Below are 19,887 nucleotides of genomic sequence, written 5' to 3' on the forward strand. Positions count from 1 at the left end.
CTTTATGTATTCAGAATACAAGTCTTCTATCAGATATATGATTTGCAAATACTTTCTCCTATTTTTGGTATCATTTGCATCAAAAGTTTTTAAGTTTGTTGAAGTCCAACTTATTTATTTTTTCTTTTGTCAGGTGTGTTTTTGGTATTTTATGAAAGAAACTGTTGTCTAACCCAAGGTTAAAAGATTTACTTTTATGTAAACTTCTAAGAGTTTTATAGTTGTAGATCTTACACATAAGTCTATGTTTGATTGTGAGTTAAAATTTGTCTATTATGGCAGAAGTCTAATTCCATTCTTTTGCATATGGATATCCAGTTGTCACACCACCTGTTGAAAAGACTATTCTTTCCCTATTGGATTGTCTTGGCAACCTTGTTGAAAATCAATTGACCACAAATGTACAGATTTATTTCTGGAGTCTCAGTTCTATTCCATTGATCTACACGTTTATCCTTATACCAGTACTACATTGTCTTGATTAGTGTTTGTTTGTAATAACTGTTGAAATAGGGAATTGTGAGTCCTCCAGTTTTGTTTTTTTCAAGATAGTTTTGGCTGTTCCAGGTTCCTTACATTTCCATGCATTGCATTTATACTTGGCAGGAAAAGTTTTTTAGAAAAGAGAGAAAGGAAGACAGACATTGCTGAAGGAACTATAAAATCCATTTTGTTTTTTCTGAGTGATACTACTGCAGCCCACCTTTCCTCTTGGGCAGGGGAGTTAATTTTTCTCTCCTAAATTTTGTCCTGGCCATGGTAGGTTGTTTTATTTTTTTCCCCCACTGTTAATGAACAATGTGCAGGGTATTGATTTAGCCAAGGCCTCATCCCCTGCCTTGAGTCACTTGGCTGGATTAGGGATTTCTTTCTACATAACAACTTCCACGACACTAATTTTTGCTGTACCCCTAGCAAGTATTATCATACTCTATGGTTGTGGTCACTACACTGTTTTTATTGCAATCTCAACAGCAAATCACTTTTAGCATGTATTTCTGCATATTCATCTTGAATATACAAATATAGGTATATTTATTCACTTTTAAATGATATATACTTATGATTATTATATATATTAAGAACATACATGAGACAGAAATTTTAGAGGACAAGATAAAAAGTGATTCGAAATAGAAGTTTTCTCACACCTCAATTTTATTTATCTCTCTGGAGAGTGCTGTCTTGGATCTTTCCTGTTTCCCTCTGTGTGTTCCCAGCACCCAGCCCAAGGCCACGTACATGGCAGAAGCTCAATGTCAGCTGTTCAAAAGAAAAATTTCAGATAGCCTACTATCTCTATTAAAACACACTGCCTTTATTCCTAGGTTTTGCACCCTGCAAGTCGACATTTGAGTCACTTTATAGAGAGGCTTTGCGTGCCTCATTTCTCCTTATTTTTTTTTAACCTTTGATTACACCTTATCTGACTTATTTCTTTAGAAAATGGCAATTGTGTCATCCTTAACTACACTCTTCATTTCAAACTGCGTGGTCAGGCAGAATCCTGGGTGTTAGGACCATGAAGAATGGAAATAAAGCTTTCATATGAGGTTGTACCTATCACTGCAGGATGTGAACAAAGGGCAAGGGAGCTCTTGGTGATGAAAGCCAGAAAGGGCTTCAGGAAGCTGGATTCTAAAGGACCAGGGAAATTAGCCAAATGGAGAGGAGAGGAAATCGGTCCCAGGTGAACCACAGGAGCAAAGGCAGGAAGTTGTGGGTGGACCCCGAACATTCTGAGCTAGGGGAATTTGATGCAGCTGAACACAAGGGGCAGGGGGCAGTAGCATTTGTGTTTTAAAACGACCCCTCAAGCAGCTGTTAAGTATTAAGAGTCTTGAGACTGGTAGTAGGGGAGGCTGTTGGTTGCCTGAAGAGTACGGCACAGTTGTAGATTGTTAGAGGGTTAGAAACTTCTGGGCTTGGAAGCCCAAACAGAAATGAACTCTGCGTCAGTGCTCTGGCTACACTGTTTTTTAGGATCTCAAAGCCCATCCCCCTGCACCCCCCCCCCCACCGCCCGGTCCAGGGTTTGTTGCCCTTTACCTTTGTTCCCAAGTGACGTTTATACCTTTATCATAAAGTTACTGTTTCTTTCAAGGGAGTCCCCGGCAGGGCTGGGAGTGTTCAGTTTCTGGACTCTGTTGAGGCCTGAGGCCAAAGGAGGACACTGAGGTACACCTCTGCATAGATTTTATCAAGCCACAGCTGCCCCTATAAAACCAAACACTCCCACACAGAAACTCAGACAACCTGATTAGAAAACTGCCTCCGAGACGTCAGAAACGCTGAACCCACAACCAAGGGCGTGTCTAGGCGGGGCCGGCGGTCCAGGTCACACCCCTTCCCGAGGAAGGAGGAGGCAGGGCAGCCCCGGGGCCCTCGGGCTGGGCCCTGCGCCGGCCGCGGTGGGCGGGGCCTCCGCCCGAGTAGGATCGCTGACGGCGCCGGGCCCCGCCCCTCAGGGTGGGAGGACGGACGGGGCGTGAGGCGAGCGCGCCAGTAGGGCCCGAGCCCGCCTGGGAGCCCGCGGAGCCGAGCGCACCGAGCGGAGCCCCTGGGCGGCGGCGGCGGCGGCGGCGGCGGCGGGCGCGTGATGGCTCCGGCCGCGGACCGCGAGGGCTACTGGGGCCCCACTACCTCCACGCTGGACTGGTGTGAGGAGAACTACGCGGTGACCTGGTACATCGCCGAGTTCTGTAAGTGCGGGTGCCGGCCTGAGGCGGGAGCGAGGAGGGAGGGCGCGGGTCTGAGGGGGAGACGCCGCGTGAGGAAGGGAGAGGGCCGATCTGGCCGCCGGGGAGGCACCGGGCCTGGCCGGGTGAGGTGGCGTGAGGAGCCCGGACCAGGGCGCAGGAACGGGAATACTGGGAGGAAGGGAGCGCCAGGGGTTCCAGTGTGGCAGGTGAGGAGGGCCAATCTGGACAGGTTGGGGGGGTCTTGAGATTGGGGGGCGGAAGAGAAGCGGGGAGCCCCTGCTGGACCTCAGGGGAGGCCGGATGGGCGGGGTTGGGAAGGGGGATTCCTGCCTGAGGGGTCGAGTCTGGGCAGGCTGGGGACACCCTAATTAGAGCTTGGAAGACTGGGGGACTCTGCTTATTTGAATTGAGGCCTCGGGACACCTGCTCCTACTGTTGCTGCCACCGCCTTCGTCCTAAGGGCACAGGAGAAGGAAACATGTCCTAGCTTAGTCTTCCCCTAAATACGTGAAAACTCGACCTTTCCCGTCCGCTTTCTCGGTTCGTGTGAGATCTCTTCAGTCACCTCCAGGAAACGGTTTTCCGAGTCTCAGATCCCGTCCTCGACCCCTAGCCTTCCAGGCCACTCCCACCCAGGATAGCTTCAGGTACCAGGGATCACCTCCTTTCTGAGTACGACCATTCATCTGTCTTCTTGCACCAGAAGTAGAAGGCAGAGCACCTAGTCTGTACTTTCTGGCTCGTGCCAGGCTCCCAAGAGCACAAGGAATCAAGTCCCAGCTCCACTCTGCCTCCTATCCGACTACCTGGCTAAGGTTAGGATTCTTCTGAGGACACTACTTCCACTGATTACACCTTCTGAGGACCTGGGGAAGAATCCTCCTCCAGCTGCTACCCTTGTCTGGCCCCTTGGGGCTGTGTGTGTGTATATATGTGTTTCCCCAGATGATTATTCCTGCCAGGCTAGGAGAACACAGGAAAAATCTTCCACTTCTTTTTTCTGTAGTTTACTTGGGTCAAGTTTTGAGTGCGCTGTGTTTGATCTTTCTTCAGGTACCTGCTTCAAGGTACAGAGAATATTTTTGGGTTCAGTGTTAGTGCCTTCTTTTAATTGGATCCACTTTTTCAAGACATTAAGCAAAACTTTTTAGCTAACCTTCCTTTTGCTGGATCCTTCTCCCAGGCATTTGTTTGGCTTTGTAGGAAAGCAGCAAGAATTTCATACCAGCTGATCCTACTTTATTCTGTTCCCAGTAACTGGCTAGGTTAAAAAAAAACCAACTCTTTTGGTAGTCTTTAAGACTTTTAGTATCTTTCCGTTTAAACCATAATTTAGGCTGAGTGTTACTTTTCCTGAACTACTAGTTTAAATTAATAATTTTTACATAATAATGGATGAATATGGGCAAAGGGATCATTTGTAGTGTAATTACTTGGCAGCTCAAATGTTGGCAAAGGAAGTGCTTTACCAATTTGTTGTTAGATCACGTTGGCAAGTCCATACATGGTCCAGAGAAGGTCCATAAGGGAAGAGACTTAAAATCGTGCTTTCTGAACTAGAAATTTGTAAAAAGTGACACTCAAGGGTCTTCAAATATTGGATGGGCTATGATACAGAGCTGTTAAACTTTCTGTATTTCTCTAGAAGGTGAAATTAAAGCCTGTGGGTGGAAACTAACTGTAAAGGAAGAGATTTTACTTCAACATAAGGAAGATTTTCAACTAGAAATGTAATCATTGAATGGGTTGACTTCAGAGGTGGGGGCTTTCTGTCACTGAAAGTGTTACAACAGATATTTCTCAACTAACATGAATATTTTAGGGGGAATTAATTGGTAGAGAAAAGGGGTTGGCTTTAGTTGACATTTAGGCCCTTTGCAGCGTTATGGGTTGATGTAGATAATAATGAGCCTTAGTTTAGAATCAAGGATTAGAATAAAAAGAAAACTGACAGTTAAGTCATGTGAATTATGAGAGAGCGAGATACTACGGTTCTGGCAGATATCTCTGAGAAATAGGAAATGGCTCTTTAGTTCTAAATGTCCTCAGAAGAGGAAACTGAGCAGACTACAGGGAGGGTTTAGACATAGGAATCAGGAGTTGCTAGAAGAGGATGAGTGAGTGTTGGCAGCCCTTTGCACATGTACTTTGGGAGAAAATGATCTGGAGGAAGTTGAGGTCAAGTCTTCTTACCCAGCAAGTAGTAGGTATCTATCATACCTTTGAGTAAGGGATTTAACCTTTGAAAAATATGCTGATTAATAGTGATGTGTTTACAACAAATGTAATTTTATCATTATAATACTTACATTAATGATAGAAATGTTAAGGATAATAATAATGGTGATAGCTATATCAAAGTGCTTCTTATGTACCACACTTTGCTAAGCACTTCATATATTTTATTTTTTTTGATCTTTACCATAATTGTTATTATCCTTATTTCACAGATTAGGAAATTAAAGCTCTAAGAAGCAACTTATCTAAGGTTGCAAAAAGTGGTGTAGAGGTAGTGTTCAAATTGAGGTCTGACTGTAAACTGCTATACAATATCACTTCTGTCACACATTTGTTGTTTTGCTCCTGCATGCAAGGGATAAGGACGGTGTGAAGTAGTATACTATCACTGATGACAAATTGAATAACTGTTCAAGAAGCCTATCTTTCCGCATTGGGGTGTGTGTATTTTGGATAATCTAAAGACCAGTTTGGGGAATTGCATGTCAAGATGGCAACAGTTCTTAGTCATTGAAAAACCTGAAATGCTATCTTCTTAACATTACCCAAGATGAATTAAATTCCTTTTTTGTCTGAGTGGATTGCAGGGACCAGGGGAAACGGTAGAGGGTTTCTCTTTAGTTGTGAAATAGTAAGTGCCTTGATGTGCCAGAAGTTATAGGAACAGGCATTCCTCACTTTGCTTGGTAGTGTGGGACAATACAAATGACCATGCAAGTTAAGATCTGGAAAAGTATTCTTAACAATCAATGAGAAAAGTTATGAGTGTTCTGTGACCTTTAAACATTTCTGTCAAACACTGTAAACCTTCTTATTGGTCATAAATATATAGAAAAAGAAAAAAATAGTAAAACTAATATTTAGTACACTGTAGTTTAAAAACATTGAGAATTAAAATGTTTTATTTCTGTGTAGAAGAACTTATCTAGAGTAGTCTGAACAGTGCTTGCCTTCTTGTCAGGTAATATAATATAGAATGAGTATTCTTCTATGCATTGGTGAATTGTCATAGTCCTTTTTAGGTTTGGATCAGTTTCCAACATTTTATTCTTTGCACTTTCAATATTGTGAAATATCTCTCAGAGTGAAATGCAAATTTGCTGGCATCACTTCTGGTCCATCTTCACCCTTTTCTCACAACCACTTTCTTCATTTGTGTTGATACGTTTGCCTTCACTAAGTTCCTCTGGCAGCATATCTAGAGTCTCTTGAATGGCAGTAGGGTCAAAGTTGTCATGGTCAGCTATTCTATGACTCCTTTTATGTTTGATTGGGATTTTATGTCCAACATTATTATTTTTTGTTTTTTTGCTGCACTTTCATCATTGTTGGCCTGTTCCCTCTTTCAGTTATTGATTTTTGTAAAACGTCACGTACGTTTATCACCAGTAGACAAGGAGGCAACTCAGTTACACGCTTTGTTGTCAATACATGAACTGGATAAAGATGTGCAGTAACTAATCACCAACAGACTTTGCCCTGTTGCTTTATCCATAGTTAGAAATTTAGGCGGAGAGATATTTTTCTCTTAGCACTTTGAGGATATTATTCCATTGTATCTTAGCTTTTAATGTACTGATGAAAATCCACCAACAGCCTAATTGTTGTTCCTTTGCAATTTATTTTGTCAAATCCACCAACAGGCTTTGAAAGAAGTGACTCGGTTAGTAACTGATCATGATGTGCTTCTATTATTTATATAGTGATTTGTGGACTGAAGGTGTAGTAGTGAAATTTGTACCGTAATCAGTTACTCACAGTTAATGTATTGTGGTAATTGAAATTTGAATTGTGTTTTTGGGGAATCAGTATTATTTAACTAAGCTGTGATAACCGAAATTTGTACATATTAGAACCCTGCAAAATGAAGACTGCCTGTGTATTTCTAATCCTAGTAACATTCTTACTAAGTAGGTGGTGTTATCCCCATTTTACAGATGAGGAAACTGAATCTTAGAGGAGTTAAGTAACTTGAAGTTAAGAAGTTGTGTCATACAGCTATTAAGCAGCAGAAATGTTATTCAAGTACAGATCTGACAACTCTTTCTACCAAGACATACTGTCAGTGTCTTTTAAAGTACAATTTCAGGTGCTTCCATTTTCATGGAAGAAATATTATTACCTAAAGGGAAGTGGAAGGGAAATCTATGCTTTAATTGTGGCCTCAAAGGAGAATTACTCAGTTAAATTTTTTTCAGAATGTTAAGTTTATTCAGCAAATATTTGTTGAAAACTTATTTTGTCATTGACTTAAAATAAAAAACTATACATAGACCATATGTCTGTTCAAGGTAGCTAATAAGCCAGTAGGGGTATGAACAGCTAAGTTCAAATAGGCATTTCCTACTTTCAAGGGAACTGCATTCCTAAAAATGTATTTGAAAGAAGAATGGGCAAAAATTGACATATTATGAAGGAGGGTTTATTTATCAGAAAGCTAAAACTATTTTTAAATTTCTAATTATGAGTTTCATAGAAGCTGCCTCAGTCTGAGGAAGTAACCTGATTAGTAAAACTTTCATAGATCAGGAGAATGAATGGACCACTTAATAACCATCTCCTTTTTGTACTTGGGCTAGGATGATTCAAGCTATGTAGGTGTTGTCCCTTCTTACAGGTTTGCTGCCTGTCTACCCATCCTATTCATAGAAATTGGGTGGAAGGGAAGTAGGGCAACCCTCAGTCTCTATATCTTTATGATAGGATTCTCTTAGATGGGGTAAAGGGGTAAGGGGTCTTTCCTTCATTGTCACCACAGCACAAGACTAGAGGGGCTTTAACCAGCTGCCTCTCTACCACACAAACATGCTACAGAAGGCATCTAGCTGCTTGTACCTCCTTGCTGCCTTTTCCTTTCCTTTTTTTAGGCCCCTTCCCACTATCTCCCCTGAATAGTAGCCTCGAGGATGTGAACATGCTTCAGGCCTTCTGGTCCTGAGGCTCTGTGGGCTGGCAGAGGTGATGTCCCTGTCACCTTAAGGAAGATAGTCTTATCCCTGAGCCTTATTGACAGCCAAGTAGCACTGCCTCCGACTGATAGCTCAAAAACATGGTAAATCACCTAAAGAGTGAAGGCCAAATGAAGGGCCAAAGTCAGTGTACTAGAGGGTTTAGATTTAATGAATAGAGACTTAGATTTAATTAATAGAGACTTAGATTTAATTTAATCAGAGACGGCCAGTAAATTGTTCCAGGTGTTGTGATGGACATATGTATGTGGTACATTGGAATGCAAGAAGTGGGTGCTTATTAAAATCTTAAAGCATAAAGGCTTTACAGTGCTAGTGCTGGAAGAACTGCCATACCAGCTGGCTAGTTGTTTGTTTATTTGCTTATTTATTTATTTATTATTGTGGAGAAGCACATAACAATTACTGTCTTAACCATTTTTCAGTGTACATTTCAGTAGTAAGTACATTCACGTCATTGTGCAGCCGATCTCTTAAACTCTTTCATCTTGCAAAACCGAAGCTCCATATCCATTAAACAACTCCGTATTCTCTCTCCGCCCTACACCCTGGCAACCACTCTTCTACTTCCTGCCTCTATGAATTTGACTACTCTAGGGATCTCATATAAGTGAAATCAACAGTATTTGCTTTTTTGTGACTGGCTTATTTCATTTAGCATAATGCCCTTGTGGTTCATCCATGTTGTAGCATGTGTTAGAATTTCCTTCTTTTCAGAGGCTGAATAATATTTCATTGTATGTATACATCACATTTTGCTCATCCATTCATCCGTAGATGGACACATAGGTTGCTTTCACCTCTTGGCTGTAGTAAATAGAGAGGCCATGACATGGGTGTTCAAATCTCTTTAGGACCCAAAAGTGGAATTTCTGGATCATATGGTGACACAGCAGCTGTTTTAACCTTTTTATTAGGAAGAAGCATTTTATTATGTTCTTTCTTGGGCCCCATTAATTAATTATTGTCATTACATAAATTGTAATTTATTATTTTTACATAAATTATAATTATTAATGTACTTTAATCCCTGTTTCAAATAATCAAAGGCACATGTAACTGTCAGAGGAGATCTAGTCATTGTTACTACACTGATTGATCCATATGAGATATATGAGATAAGACAATGTATAATCAATACATTACTGTAATGTATTGATATAATTCTGGTCCAAAGCAAAACAGAATAATATTTTCATTTCAGCCTTAACATGGATAAATGTGATTTTTGAAATATTGAAAATATCCAATAGAAGTAATAAAAGCTAACATTATGCAACACTTAATGTCTAAAGCTTTAATGTGCATATTATTTTATAAGAACCCTTATTATAATCCTTATAATAACTCTTTTAAGTTAGATTCTGTAAGTTGCCTATTTTATAGATGTGGAAATTTAGAGCAGAAAAGGGTTAAATAATGTGCAAAGTTTTCCGCTTTGCAAGGGGCAAAGTAAGGATTTGAACTCTCATAATCTTACTCCAAAGCGTGTTTTCTTTTCTCCCTACCATTCTCTTTTTTACTGTTAAAATCAGCTTTTTGAGGTATAATTTACTTACAATAAAAGGCATCCATTTTAAGTTATAGTTTGAAAGGCTTTGACAGATGTATACATCTCTGTACCCAGCATCCCTATCAAGACGTAGACTGTTTCTATCACTCTGAAAAAGTTGCCGAACAGAGCACTCATCTGTAATCATATGGTTACTGCTTGATCTCTGAGGTAGGTACTATTCTAATCCTAATTTTGTAGTTGAAGACAGTGACGTTTAGGAAGGTCAAGTAACCTGCCCGAGGTCACACACTATTAAGTGGCAGAGCCTAAGCGACCCAAGGGTGCATGATTCTAAAGCTGTGCTCTTAACTATCGTACTGTCTTGTCTCCTTCCGTTACTACTTTTTCTGACCTCAGTGGGTCCAGGGACCTCAGTTTGGTAATGCTCTGATCTTCTCATTTTACAAATAAGGAGAAAGGCCTTGGAAATTGAAGTGATTTGCCCAAGGTTATATTGTAAGTTAGTGGTGAAAACTGGATCAGAATCCACATTCAGTAGTTTCTCAGTATGGGAAATGTTGGAACTGAGGAGGATGATTGTCACATGTTGTTGATGTTATATTGTTAATGAGCTACCAGGTCATAGGACTTCCTCAGGACAAAAATAACTCCTAATGAACTTTTTTTTTAATAGCAAAGAAACCTGACATCTATAGAGTGCTTTACAGTAGTGCTGCTCAGACTTAAATGTGCATGTGAACTACCTGGAGGTCTTGTTAAAATGCATATTACAGTACAGTAGGACTGGAATGTGGCCTTAGATTATGCATTTCTTTTAAGCTATCAGGTAATGCTAGTGCTGTTGGTCTGGAGACTGTACTTGAAGAAGCAAGACTTTTCAGTTCACAAAGCACTATTAATTCTTTTTTCCTGTGGGGTATAAGTGTTATCCCTGTTTGTATGTAGTTCAAAAGAATAAGGGACTTGTTCAGGATCACAGGACTAGTACTGGAACCTAGGTTTCTAACTCGAAAACCAAGTGAGGCGCTGACCATCCCTCTCCCACCTCCCCACCACCAAGCAATAACAGACCGAAAACACCACATGTGAAGGAAAGTTTGAAAATGATTGTCCTGGGTAATGAGCTAAATTGAACTTAAAGTTGAACTTATTACATTTTTGTTTTGGAAACAGGTTTCTTCTCATTTGTTTCTAATACCTTCGCCAAGCTCAAACCAAACCATCTTTCAGACTTAGGTCTATAGTTAGTAAATAGAGTTTAGGAATAGAGTAGTCCCTCCTTACCTGTGGGGATATATTCCAAGACCCCTAGTTTAGTCTTCCTCCTTTTCCCTGTACTTACTACCTACTTTCCCTGCTTACACTGTGCTGCTGCTAAAACTAGCTATTTAGTTATACTCCTGTACGCATTTCATTGTTCATGCTTTTCCCATGAGAGGTAATAATAAATTGTTGTTGAAAGTTATGAAGTTTTGAGGTGGTTTGTTATTCATTCAGCAATAGATAACTGAAACAGTATTGAGATTTGAGTTTTGAGCAATTTTGATTTCCTTTTGTGTAACCTCAGAGATGCCGAATTACACCGTATCTTTTATTTTCAAAGATGAGGCTTTAAAAATAATAAAGTTTAATATTTTTATAGGAACCTCTGTCTGAAGGTTTCAAAGAATTTTATAAGCCTCATTTTATTTATCACTATTATACACTCATGAGACTTAAAAGGGGTATTTTACCAAGTGACAGTAAGTAAGTACCTCAGGGTTGAAATAATTCAGTTGTGGAGCTGGGAAAATCTTTTACTCATTATAGGTATGGACTCTAGCTCTTAAAATTCTTTAACTTTTCATAGCAAAATACTTCTAACAGCAAGTGGAAAGACTGGATGGAGCCAGAAAAAAAATCAGAACTCCAAAATTACGCATGTTAAAATATTGATACTGCTATAAAAACTGTTTTTATGACTGACATTGAATCATTTATTCATTCACAAAATGATAAGGAGAGATTCTAGATAAGATAGTGTTGCCAAAATGAAATATTATAGTTTCTGGGCTGTTTTACCTGCTGAGTAGCAATTATCTGCACCTCCCACCAGCCCCCACCCCTACATGTACACACATGCTTTTTGAAAGTAGACATGAGGGCGGTCGGGCTTTGTTGTCTGATATTCTACTGATCTGTTGATCACTGGGGTTGATTCAGTTAGGCTTGCCAATCAGATGGATGTTCTTTGTTCTTTCACTACTTTAGGAATGTCCAGTTTAGAGCTTGACAGTTTAAGACAATAATGAACTTAATAAAGGAGAATTATTCTTTGTTTAAGAGCAGCTATCATTAGGTAAACATTTAGCCCCCTGTATAGCCCTTCCCTCATCCCATCTTCCTTTTTCTTCAGAGATAATCACTATCCTTAATTTAATGTTATCATTTCCTAAGTTTTTTTTTTTTTACCACTTATGCATTCCTAAAAATGTATAGTTTAGGTTTGCTTGTTTTATATTTTATGTAAGTGAAAAATTTTACTGTATGTATACTCTTCTGCAACTTTTTAATAAACTGAAATTGTGGTCCCTACTATCATCCATCTTCCTTATAATTATCTATGTGATAGGTTATATAGCTTTTTACTGTTGTTTAGAATTTCGCTATATAAATATATTGATTTGATTTATGAATTTTTCAGTCATTGGATGTTTTGTTGTTTTCAGTGTTTGCTCTTACAAATAATGCTATGAACTTTCTTGTACGTTTTCTGGTACACACAAATATAACAGTGTCTATATATTTAGGAGTATAATTATTAGATTGTAGGACATGTCTATATTCAACTTTTATTAGATCATAAATTCTCAAACTTTTTGGTCTTAGGACCCTGTTACACATTTAAAATTATTGAGGACCCTGGAGAAGTTTAGGAGTTAAATCTACTGGTATTTACTATATTAGAAGTTAAAATTAAAAAGTAAATCTTTGTTAATCCATTTAAGATTCATGATTTTCATGTATAACTGAAAAATTGTGCTGTACACTGGAATTTGACACAACATTGTAAAATGATTATAAATCAATAAAAAATGTTAAAAAAAAAAAAGATTCATGCCTATGAGAAATGAGATTTATCCTTGCTGTTGAATCAGTAGCTTGTTCCTGTTTATTGCTGAGTAGTACTTCATCATGTGAATATATCATTGTTTGTTTGTCCATTTGCCTCTTCATGTACAACAGGACTGTTTTCAGTTTTTGGCTAGTATGAATAAAGCTGCTATAAACATTCTTACACAAGAGTTTTTGTGAACATATGTTTTCATCTTTCTTGGATAAATTCATAGGAGTGGAATTGCCAGGTCATATACTTAGTTTATGTTTAGTTTTTTAAGGGACTACAAGGCTTTTTTCCACAGTGATAATTTTTCCTTCTCATCATGGAAGTTTTGGGTGCTCCATATATGCAACAACTTTTGGTGTTGCCATCCTTTTTAATTGTATCCATTCTGGAGTGTGTATAGTGGTATCTCATTGTGATTTTAATTAGATTTAATTTATTTACTAATAACTAAAGATGTTGAGCACATTTTCATGTGCCTCTTAGATATTCATGTCTTCTTTTCTAAACTGTCTTTTCAAATCTTTTGCCATTTAAAAGAATTGGGTTGTCTTTTTGTCTTTTTATTATTGAGTTGTAGGGGCTCCTTGTATATTTTGGACATAAGTCCTTCTATCAGATGGATGTTTTGTGACTATTTTCTCCCTGTCTATGGTTTTTCTATTCATTTTCTAAAAGATGTCTTAATGAGGAGAAGTTTTAAATTTTGATGGAGTCTATTTTATCAGTTTTTTCTTTTATGGTTATTGCTTCCCTTATCCTGTCTAAAAACCTTTGTCTGTGCTCGGATTATAAAGATATTCCCCTGTATCCTCTTATAGAAATTTTATAATTATACCTTGATATTTAGGTTTATACCCATCTCAAATTCATTGTCATATATGATGTGAGATAGGGATTGAAATTTATTTTTCTCCCATATACATATCTAGTTGTTACAGCATTATTTACAGAAAAAACATTTTTCCACCATTGGGTTGCTTTCACTCCTTTGTCAAAAATCAGTTAACTTTTGAAAGTAGGGTTCCTTCTAAATATATGCCCAGGAGTGGGATTACTGGGTCATAATGGTAAGTCTATTCCTAGTCTTCTGAGGAATCTCCATGCTGTTTTCCACAGTGGCTGCACCAACCTGCATTCCCACCAGCAGTGTAGGAGGGTTCCCTTTTCTCCACAGCCTCTCCAGCATTTGTCATTTGTGGACTTTTGAATGATGGCCATTCTGACTGGTGTGAGGTGATACCTCATTGTAGTTTTGATTTGCATTTCTCTGATAATTAGTGATATTGAGCATTTTTTCATGTGTCTATTGATCATTTGTGTTTCTTCCTTGGAGACTTGCTTGTTTAGGTCTTCTGCCCATTTTTGGATTGCGTTGTTTGTGTTTTTCTTATTAAGTCATATGAGCTGCTTGTATTTGCTGGAGATCAGGCCTTTGTCAGTTTCATCTTTGCAAAAATTTTCTCCCATTCCATAGGTTGTTGTTTTGTTTTGTTTATGTTTCCTTTGCTGTGCAGAAGCTTGTAAGTTTAATTAGGTCCCATTTGTTTATTCTTGCTTTTATTTCTATTGCTTGGGTAGACTGCCCTAGGAGAACATTTCTGAGATGTGTGTGAGATAATGTTTTGCCTATGTTTTCTTCCAGGAGGTTTATTGTATCTTGTCTTATGTTTAAGTCTTTGATCCATTTTGAGTTTATTTTTGTGTATAGTGTAAGGGAGTGTTCTAGCTTCATTGATGTACATGCTGCTGTCCATTTTTCCCGACACCATTTGCTGAAGAGACTGTCTTTATTCCATTGTATATTCTTGCCTCCTTTGTCGAAGATTAGTTCACCAAAAGTCTGTGGGTTCATTTCTAGGCTCTCTATTCTGTTCCATTGGTCCATATGTCTGTTTTTGTACCAATATCATGCTGTCTTGATTACTGTAGCTCTGTAGTATTGTCTGAAGTCTGAGAGAGTTATTCCTCCAAGCTCTTTCTTTTTCTTCAGTAATGCTTTGGCAATTCTAGGTCTTTTGTGGTTCCATATAAATTTTATTATGATTTGTTCTAGTTCTGTGAAATATGTCCTGGACCCCAATGTTACAGCAGCACTATTTACAATAGCCAAAATAGCCAAGACATGGAAACAGCCTAAATGTCCATCAATAGATGACAGGATAAAGAAGATGTGGTATATTTATACAATGGAATACTATTCAGCCATAAAAAACGACAACATAACGCCATTTGCAGCAACATGAAAGTCCCTGGAGAATCTCATTCTAAGTGAAGTAAGCAAGAAAGAGAAACAAAAATACCATATGAGATCTCTCATATGTGGAATCTAAAAAAAAAAAAAAAAAGAACATAAATGCAAAACAGAAACAGACTCACAGAGAATACAAACTTGTGGTTGCCAAGGGGTTGGGAACAGACTGGGAGTTCGAAATTTGTAGATACTGACAGGCATATGTAGAATAGATAAGCAAAATTATACTGCATAGCACAGGGAAATATATACAAGATCTTGTGGTAGCTCACAGAGAAAAAGAATGTGACAATGACTATGTGTATGTTCATGTATAACTGAAAAATTGTGCTCTACACTGGAAATTGACACAACATTGTAAACTGACTATAACTCAATTTAAAAAAAATGTTTAAAAAAATCAGTCAACTATTTCTAGGCTCTCTATTCTATTGATCTATTTGCATATCCTTATGCTATTACCACGAAGTCTTGATAAATGTAGCTTTATAGTAGGCCTTGAAATCAACTATTATAAGTCTTTCAACTTGGTTCTTTTATAATATTGTTTTGGATATTGAGGTCTTATGTATTTTAGTATGAATTTTAGAATCAGCTTGTCAGTTGTGGTAGTTTTAAAAGATGTTCACAGATTCTTTACTACTTCTTTGTCCAAGAGGTAGAACTTACTTTCCCCTTGAATGTGGTATGAATTTAGTGACTGCTTCTAATAAAATAAATTAGAAGTAATGTGTTGAAACTTTGGACACTAGGTTATAAAAGGCATGACTGCTTTCCTCTTGGCCTCTTTCTTGGATCACTCACTTTGAGGGAAGCCAGCTCTCATGTCATGGAGAAAGGTCTGTCGTGAGGAACTGCGACCTCCAGCCAACAGCCAGGTGAATTAGCCATCTTGAAAGTAGGTCTTCCAGCTCCATTCAGACCTTCAGATGACTTTGGAGTTGGCCAGCATTTTGACTGCATCCCCAAGAGAGATGAGTCTGAACTGCTTCCATATTTTTGACTCTCAGAAATTATGTCAGATAATGTTTAATGTTTGAGGCTAAGTTTTGAGGTAATTTGTTATATAGAATGGATAATACATCAATTTTTATTTAAAAAGCCTACTAGGATTGTATCATATCTATAAATAAGTTTGGGGAAAACAGACATATTAAAAATATGAGTTTTACCTGGATAAAGAAGATGTGGGGTGTGTGTGTGTGTATATATATACACACATACACACAATTGAAAACTACTCAGCCATAAAAAAGAATAAAAAATGCCATTTGCAGCAACATGGATGGACCTGGAGATTGTCACTCTAAGTGAAGTAAGCCAGAAAGAGAAAGAGAAAGAGAAATGTCATATGATATTGCTTATATGTGGAATCTTAAAAATAAGGACACAAATCAACTCATCTACAAAACAGAAACAGACTCACAGATATAGAAAAACAAACATATGGTTACCAGAGGGTAAAGGGGGGTGAGAAGGGAAATTTGAAAATTGCACCTCTGGGGGAGTGATGGAAATGTTAGCTATCTTGATTGTGGTAGTGGTTTCATTGTTATATACATCTATCAAAATTCATCAAACTCTACACTTGAAATATGTGTAGTTTACTGTACAGGAATCATACCACAATAAAAGTGTTAAAAATAAATAAATAAAAATAAATAAATAAACCTAACTCCCCCTCCGCCCACCCAATACAAGTCTTACAGTTCACCATGTTATAGTTCTCCATATACTTAGGTCTCTTTTAATTTCTCTCAGTAGTTTTCATTGTAGAAGTCCTAAACATCTTTCAAAATTTATTTCTAAGTTTTTTATATTTTTGATGTTCTTATAAATTGTATTTTTAAAATTTCGTTTTCCCATTGTTGCTAGCATAGAGATATAAAATTGATTTTTTATCATCCTTGTATCTTCTACCTTGCTAAATTCACTTAACTTTTTTGTCACTAAGTAAACAGTCATGTAATCTGTGAATAGACAGTTTCACTTCTTCCTTCTTAATCTTTTTTTTTTAATTAAGGTATAGTCAGTTTACAATATTGTGTTAGTTTCTGGTGTACAGCATAGTGATTCAGACATATATACATATTCCTTTTCATGTTCTTTTTCCATTATAGGCTATTACAAGATATTGACTATAGTTTCCTGTGCTACACAGTAGGATCTTGTTGTTTATCTATTTTATGTATAGTAGTTAATATCTGCAAATCCTGAACTCTCATTTTATCCCCCCCACACCCTCCCCCTCCTGGTAACCGTAAGTTTGTTTTCTATGTCTGTGAGTTTGCTTTTCAGTCTTTATGCATTTTTTTCTTGCCTTATTCCATTGGCTAGGGCTTTCCAGTACACTGCTGAGTAAAAATGATATGAGCAGACATCTTTCCCCCTTTTTTTTTATTTAAGAAGGAAAGCATTAAATATTATTAGATATGATTGGGTTTTTTTTATTATTATTATTAACTAAGCTGTAGGTCTTTTGTAGACATCTTGGTTGAGTAAATTCTTTTCTTTTTCTGACTTGCTTGAGTTTTAGCATGAGTGGGTATTGAATTTCATCAAATCTTATTCTATATCTGTTGAAGTGATTTTGTCCTTTCTGTTAATATGATGAATTACACTGACTGATTTTTTTTTTTTAATGTTGGACTACCTTTGCTTCCTTTGTCCATTTGGACATGATGTGTTATCATCTGTATCTGTATCTATATCTGTATCTGGGTTTGATTTGCCAGTATAGTTGACCCTTGAACAACATGGGTTTGAACTGTGCAGGTCCACTTATGCAGGGATTTTTTTCAGTGAACATGTGCTACATTACTTCATTACTACAGCACTACAGTACTGAAGTACTCAGTGGTTGGTTGAACCTGCCCATATGGAACCCATGGGTATGGAGCCCACAGGGGCAGAACACAGACTGTAAAGTTATGCTCAGATTTTCAACTGCTTGGAAGGTTGGTGCACCTAACTTCAGTATTATTCAAGGATAAGCTGTATTTTTGTTAAGGATTTTGTATCTTGTTCATGAGAGATACTGGTCTATAATTTTGTTTTTCAATATGTTTCTTTTGTCAGTTTTTTATAGGTTGTATTTTTCAAGAAATTTATTTTATGTAATTTGTTGAATTTATTGGCATAAAATTATTTCTGATATTCTCTTATTGGTCTTTTAATGTCTCTAGAATCTGAGGTGATCTGTGCTCTTTCATTTATTGGTAATTTGTGTATTCTCTCTTTTTTGTTGATTAATCATCCTAGTGGTTTATTAAATATTGCTAATTATGTCAGAGGTTCAACTTCTGGCTATGTTAAATTTCTCTACTTTTTTTCTTGTTCTACTTTATTTTTTTCCTCCTACATATTTTTTATTCAATTTATACTTTTTTAGTTTCATAAGGTAAAAGTGTAGAACACTAATTTTAAAACTTTTTTTTAAAAAATAGAATCTTTTATGGTTATAAATTTCCCTCTTAGCACTCTTTAGTTATATACAACAAATTTTGATATGCTTTATTTATACTTTTCCAGTGATTTCTTCTAAATGATCCATAGGCTAAAGAAGAAATCACAGGAGAAGTAGAAATAAGCTATGGGTCCTTAAGAAGCATGTTATCTAATTTCCAAATATTTGGAATTTGTAAGTTATCTTTTTGTTATTGAGTTCCAGTTTAATTTCATTATGTTTAGAGAATGTATTTTTAAATTCTTTTAAACTTATTGGCTTGTTTTATGACTTTGTATGTTTTACTTGGTGAATGTTCCACATGCATTTGGAAAGAATATATATTCTCCTGTTTGTGCATATATTCTGTAAATGTCAGGTCAGATTGGTTGATAGCGTTCAAGTCTTCTGTACATTTACTGATATTTCTGTCTGCTTCTATTAATTAATAAGAAGAGTGTTGGAATCACCAGCTATAGTAGTATATTTTGTTCTATCTCCTTTTCCATTCTTATGTGTTTTGATGCTGCATTTAGGCATGTACACTTCAGGACTGTCATGTAATCTTGACGTGTTCACCTTTTATCATTATGAAATGTCCTCCTTTTTCTCTGACACTATCCTAAGTTCTGAAGTCTATTTTGTTTGATATTAATGTAGCCATTCATCTTATAATTTGTATTGCCATGGTACTTCTTTTCTGTCATTTTTATTTTAACCTCTCTGTGTCTTTACATTTAAAGCACTTTTTTTGTAGTAGTTATAGTTGGCTCTTTTTTTTTTTGCCTTGTTTCTGTCTTGTCTTGTACTTTAGTTTATATGGTTTCTATTTCCTTGGATTCAAGTTCACTGATGTTTCTGTTAAGCACATAAAGTGAGTTTGTTTGTTTTTTTAATTTTAGGTATTGTATTTTTCAGCTCTGGAAGTTTCATTTAATTTTTTAAAAAATAGTTTATATATTTCTCTTTGTTGTATTCATGTTTTTCTTTAAATCCTTGAACATGTTCATAAGAGGTGTTTTAAATCATCATCTGCTAATTCCACACTTCCTTCATTTCTAGGTCTGATTATTTTTCCCCTGGTAGCAGGTCACATTTTCCTGATTCTTTGCATGTAGAGTAAATATATAAATTTTGTAAGGACTTTTATCTGTATCTGCTTTAGAGAAAAAATAGTTTGAAAGCAATTTCCAATTAAAATGATAGTTGCAAGTATAAAACAAATAACTTTTTTGAGCCATTTGAAAGTAAGTTCCCAAGATAATCTTTTATTACCCTTCATACTTTATTGTATGTTTCCTTCAAACAAGGATATTGTCCTATATAACCGCAATATAACCATTAAAATCAGAAAGTGAACACTGATATATTACTACCGTCTAATCTTGTTTAACTTACTAAAATTGTCCCAACAATGCCCTTAATAGCAACAGCATCCAATCCAAAATCACATGTTACATTTACACTTCATGTCTATTTAGTCTCATGCTATCTGGAATATTTCCTAAATCTTTTTTGATCATTATCACTTTGGTACTTTTAAAGATTATATACCAGTTACCTTGTAGAACGTCTGCTAGTTTGCTTGCAGTCTGGGGACTCCACCCCTCAATAGGATTGGGTTAGTTCCAATTCTTGCAAAGGGAAAAAAAAAAGCAAC

The 19,887-nt window shown here is 37.0% G+C and overlaps 1 protein-coding gene across 1 annotated transcript in view; it reads left to right on the top strand.

Annotated features, from left to right (window-relative positions):
* Positions 1-2,498: 2,498 nt before the first annotated feature.
* Positions 2,499-19,887, top strand: part of ACER3 (alkaline ceramidase 3) — a 146,589-nt gene continuing 129,200 nt past the window's right edge. The window contains exon 1 of the mRNA XM_064492737.1: positions 2,499-2,702. Within this exon, the coding sequence (XP_064348807.1) occupies positions 2,600-2,702 (103 nt within the window). The 5' untranslated portion in view covers positions 2,499-2,599. The remainder of the gene's footprint in view (positions 2,703-19,887) is intronic.

This window comes from Camelus dromedarius, chromosome 12, assembly GCF_036321535.1.
Source record: "Camelus dromedarius isolate mCamDro1 chromosome 12, mCamDro1.pat, whole genome shotgun sequence".
NCBI lineage: Eukaryota > Metazoa > Chordata > Mammalia > Artiodactyla > Camelidae > Camelus > Camelus dromedarius.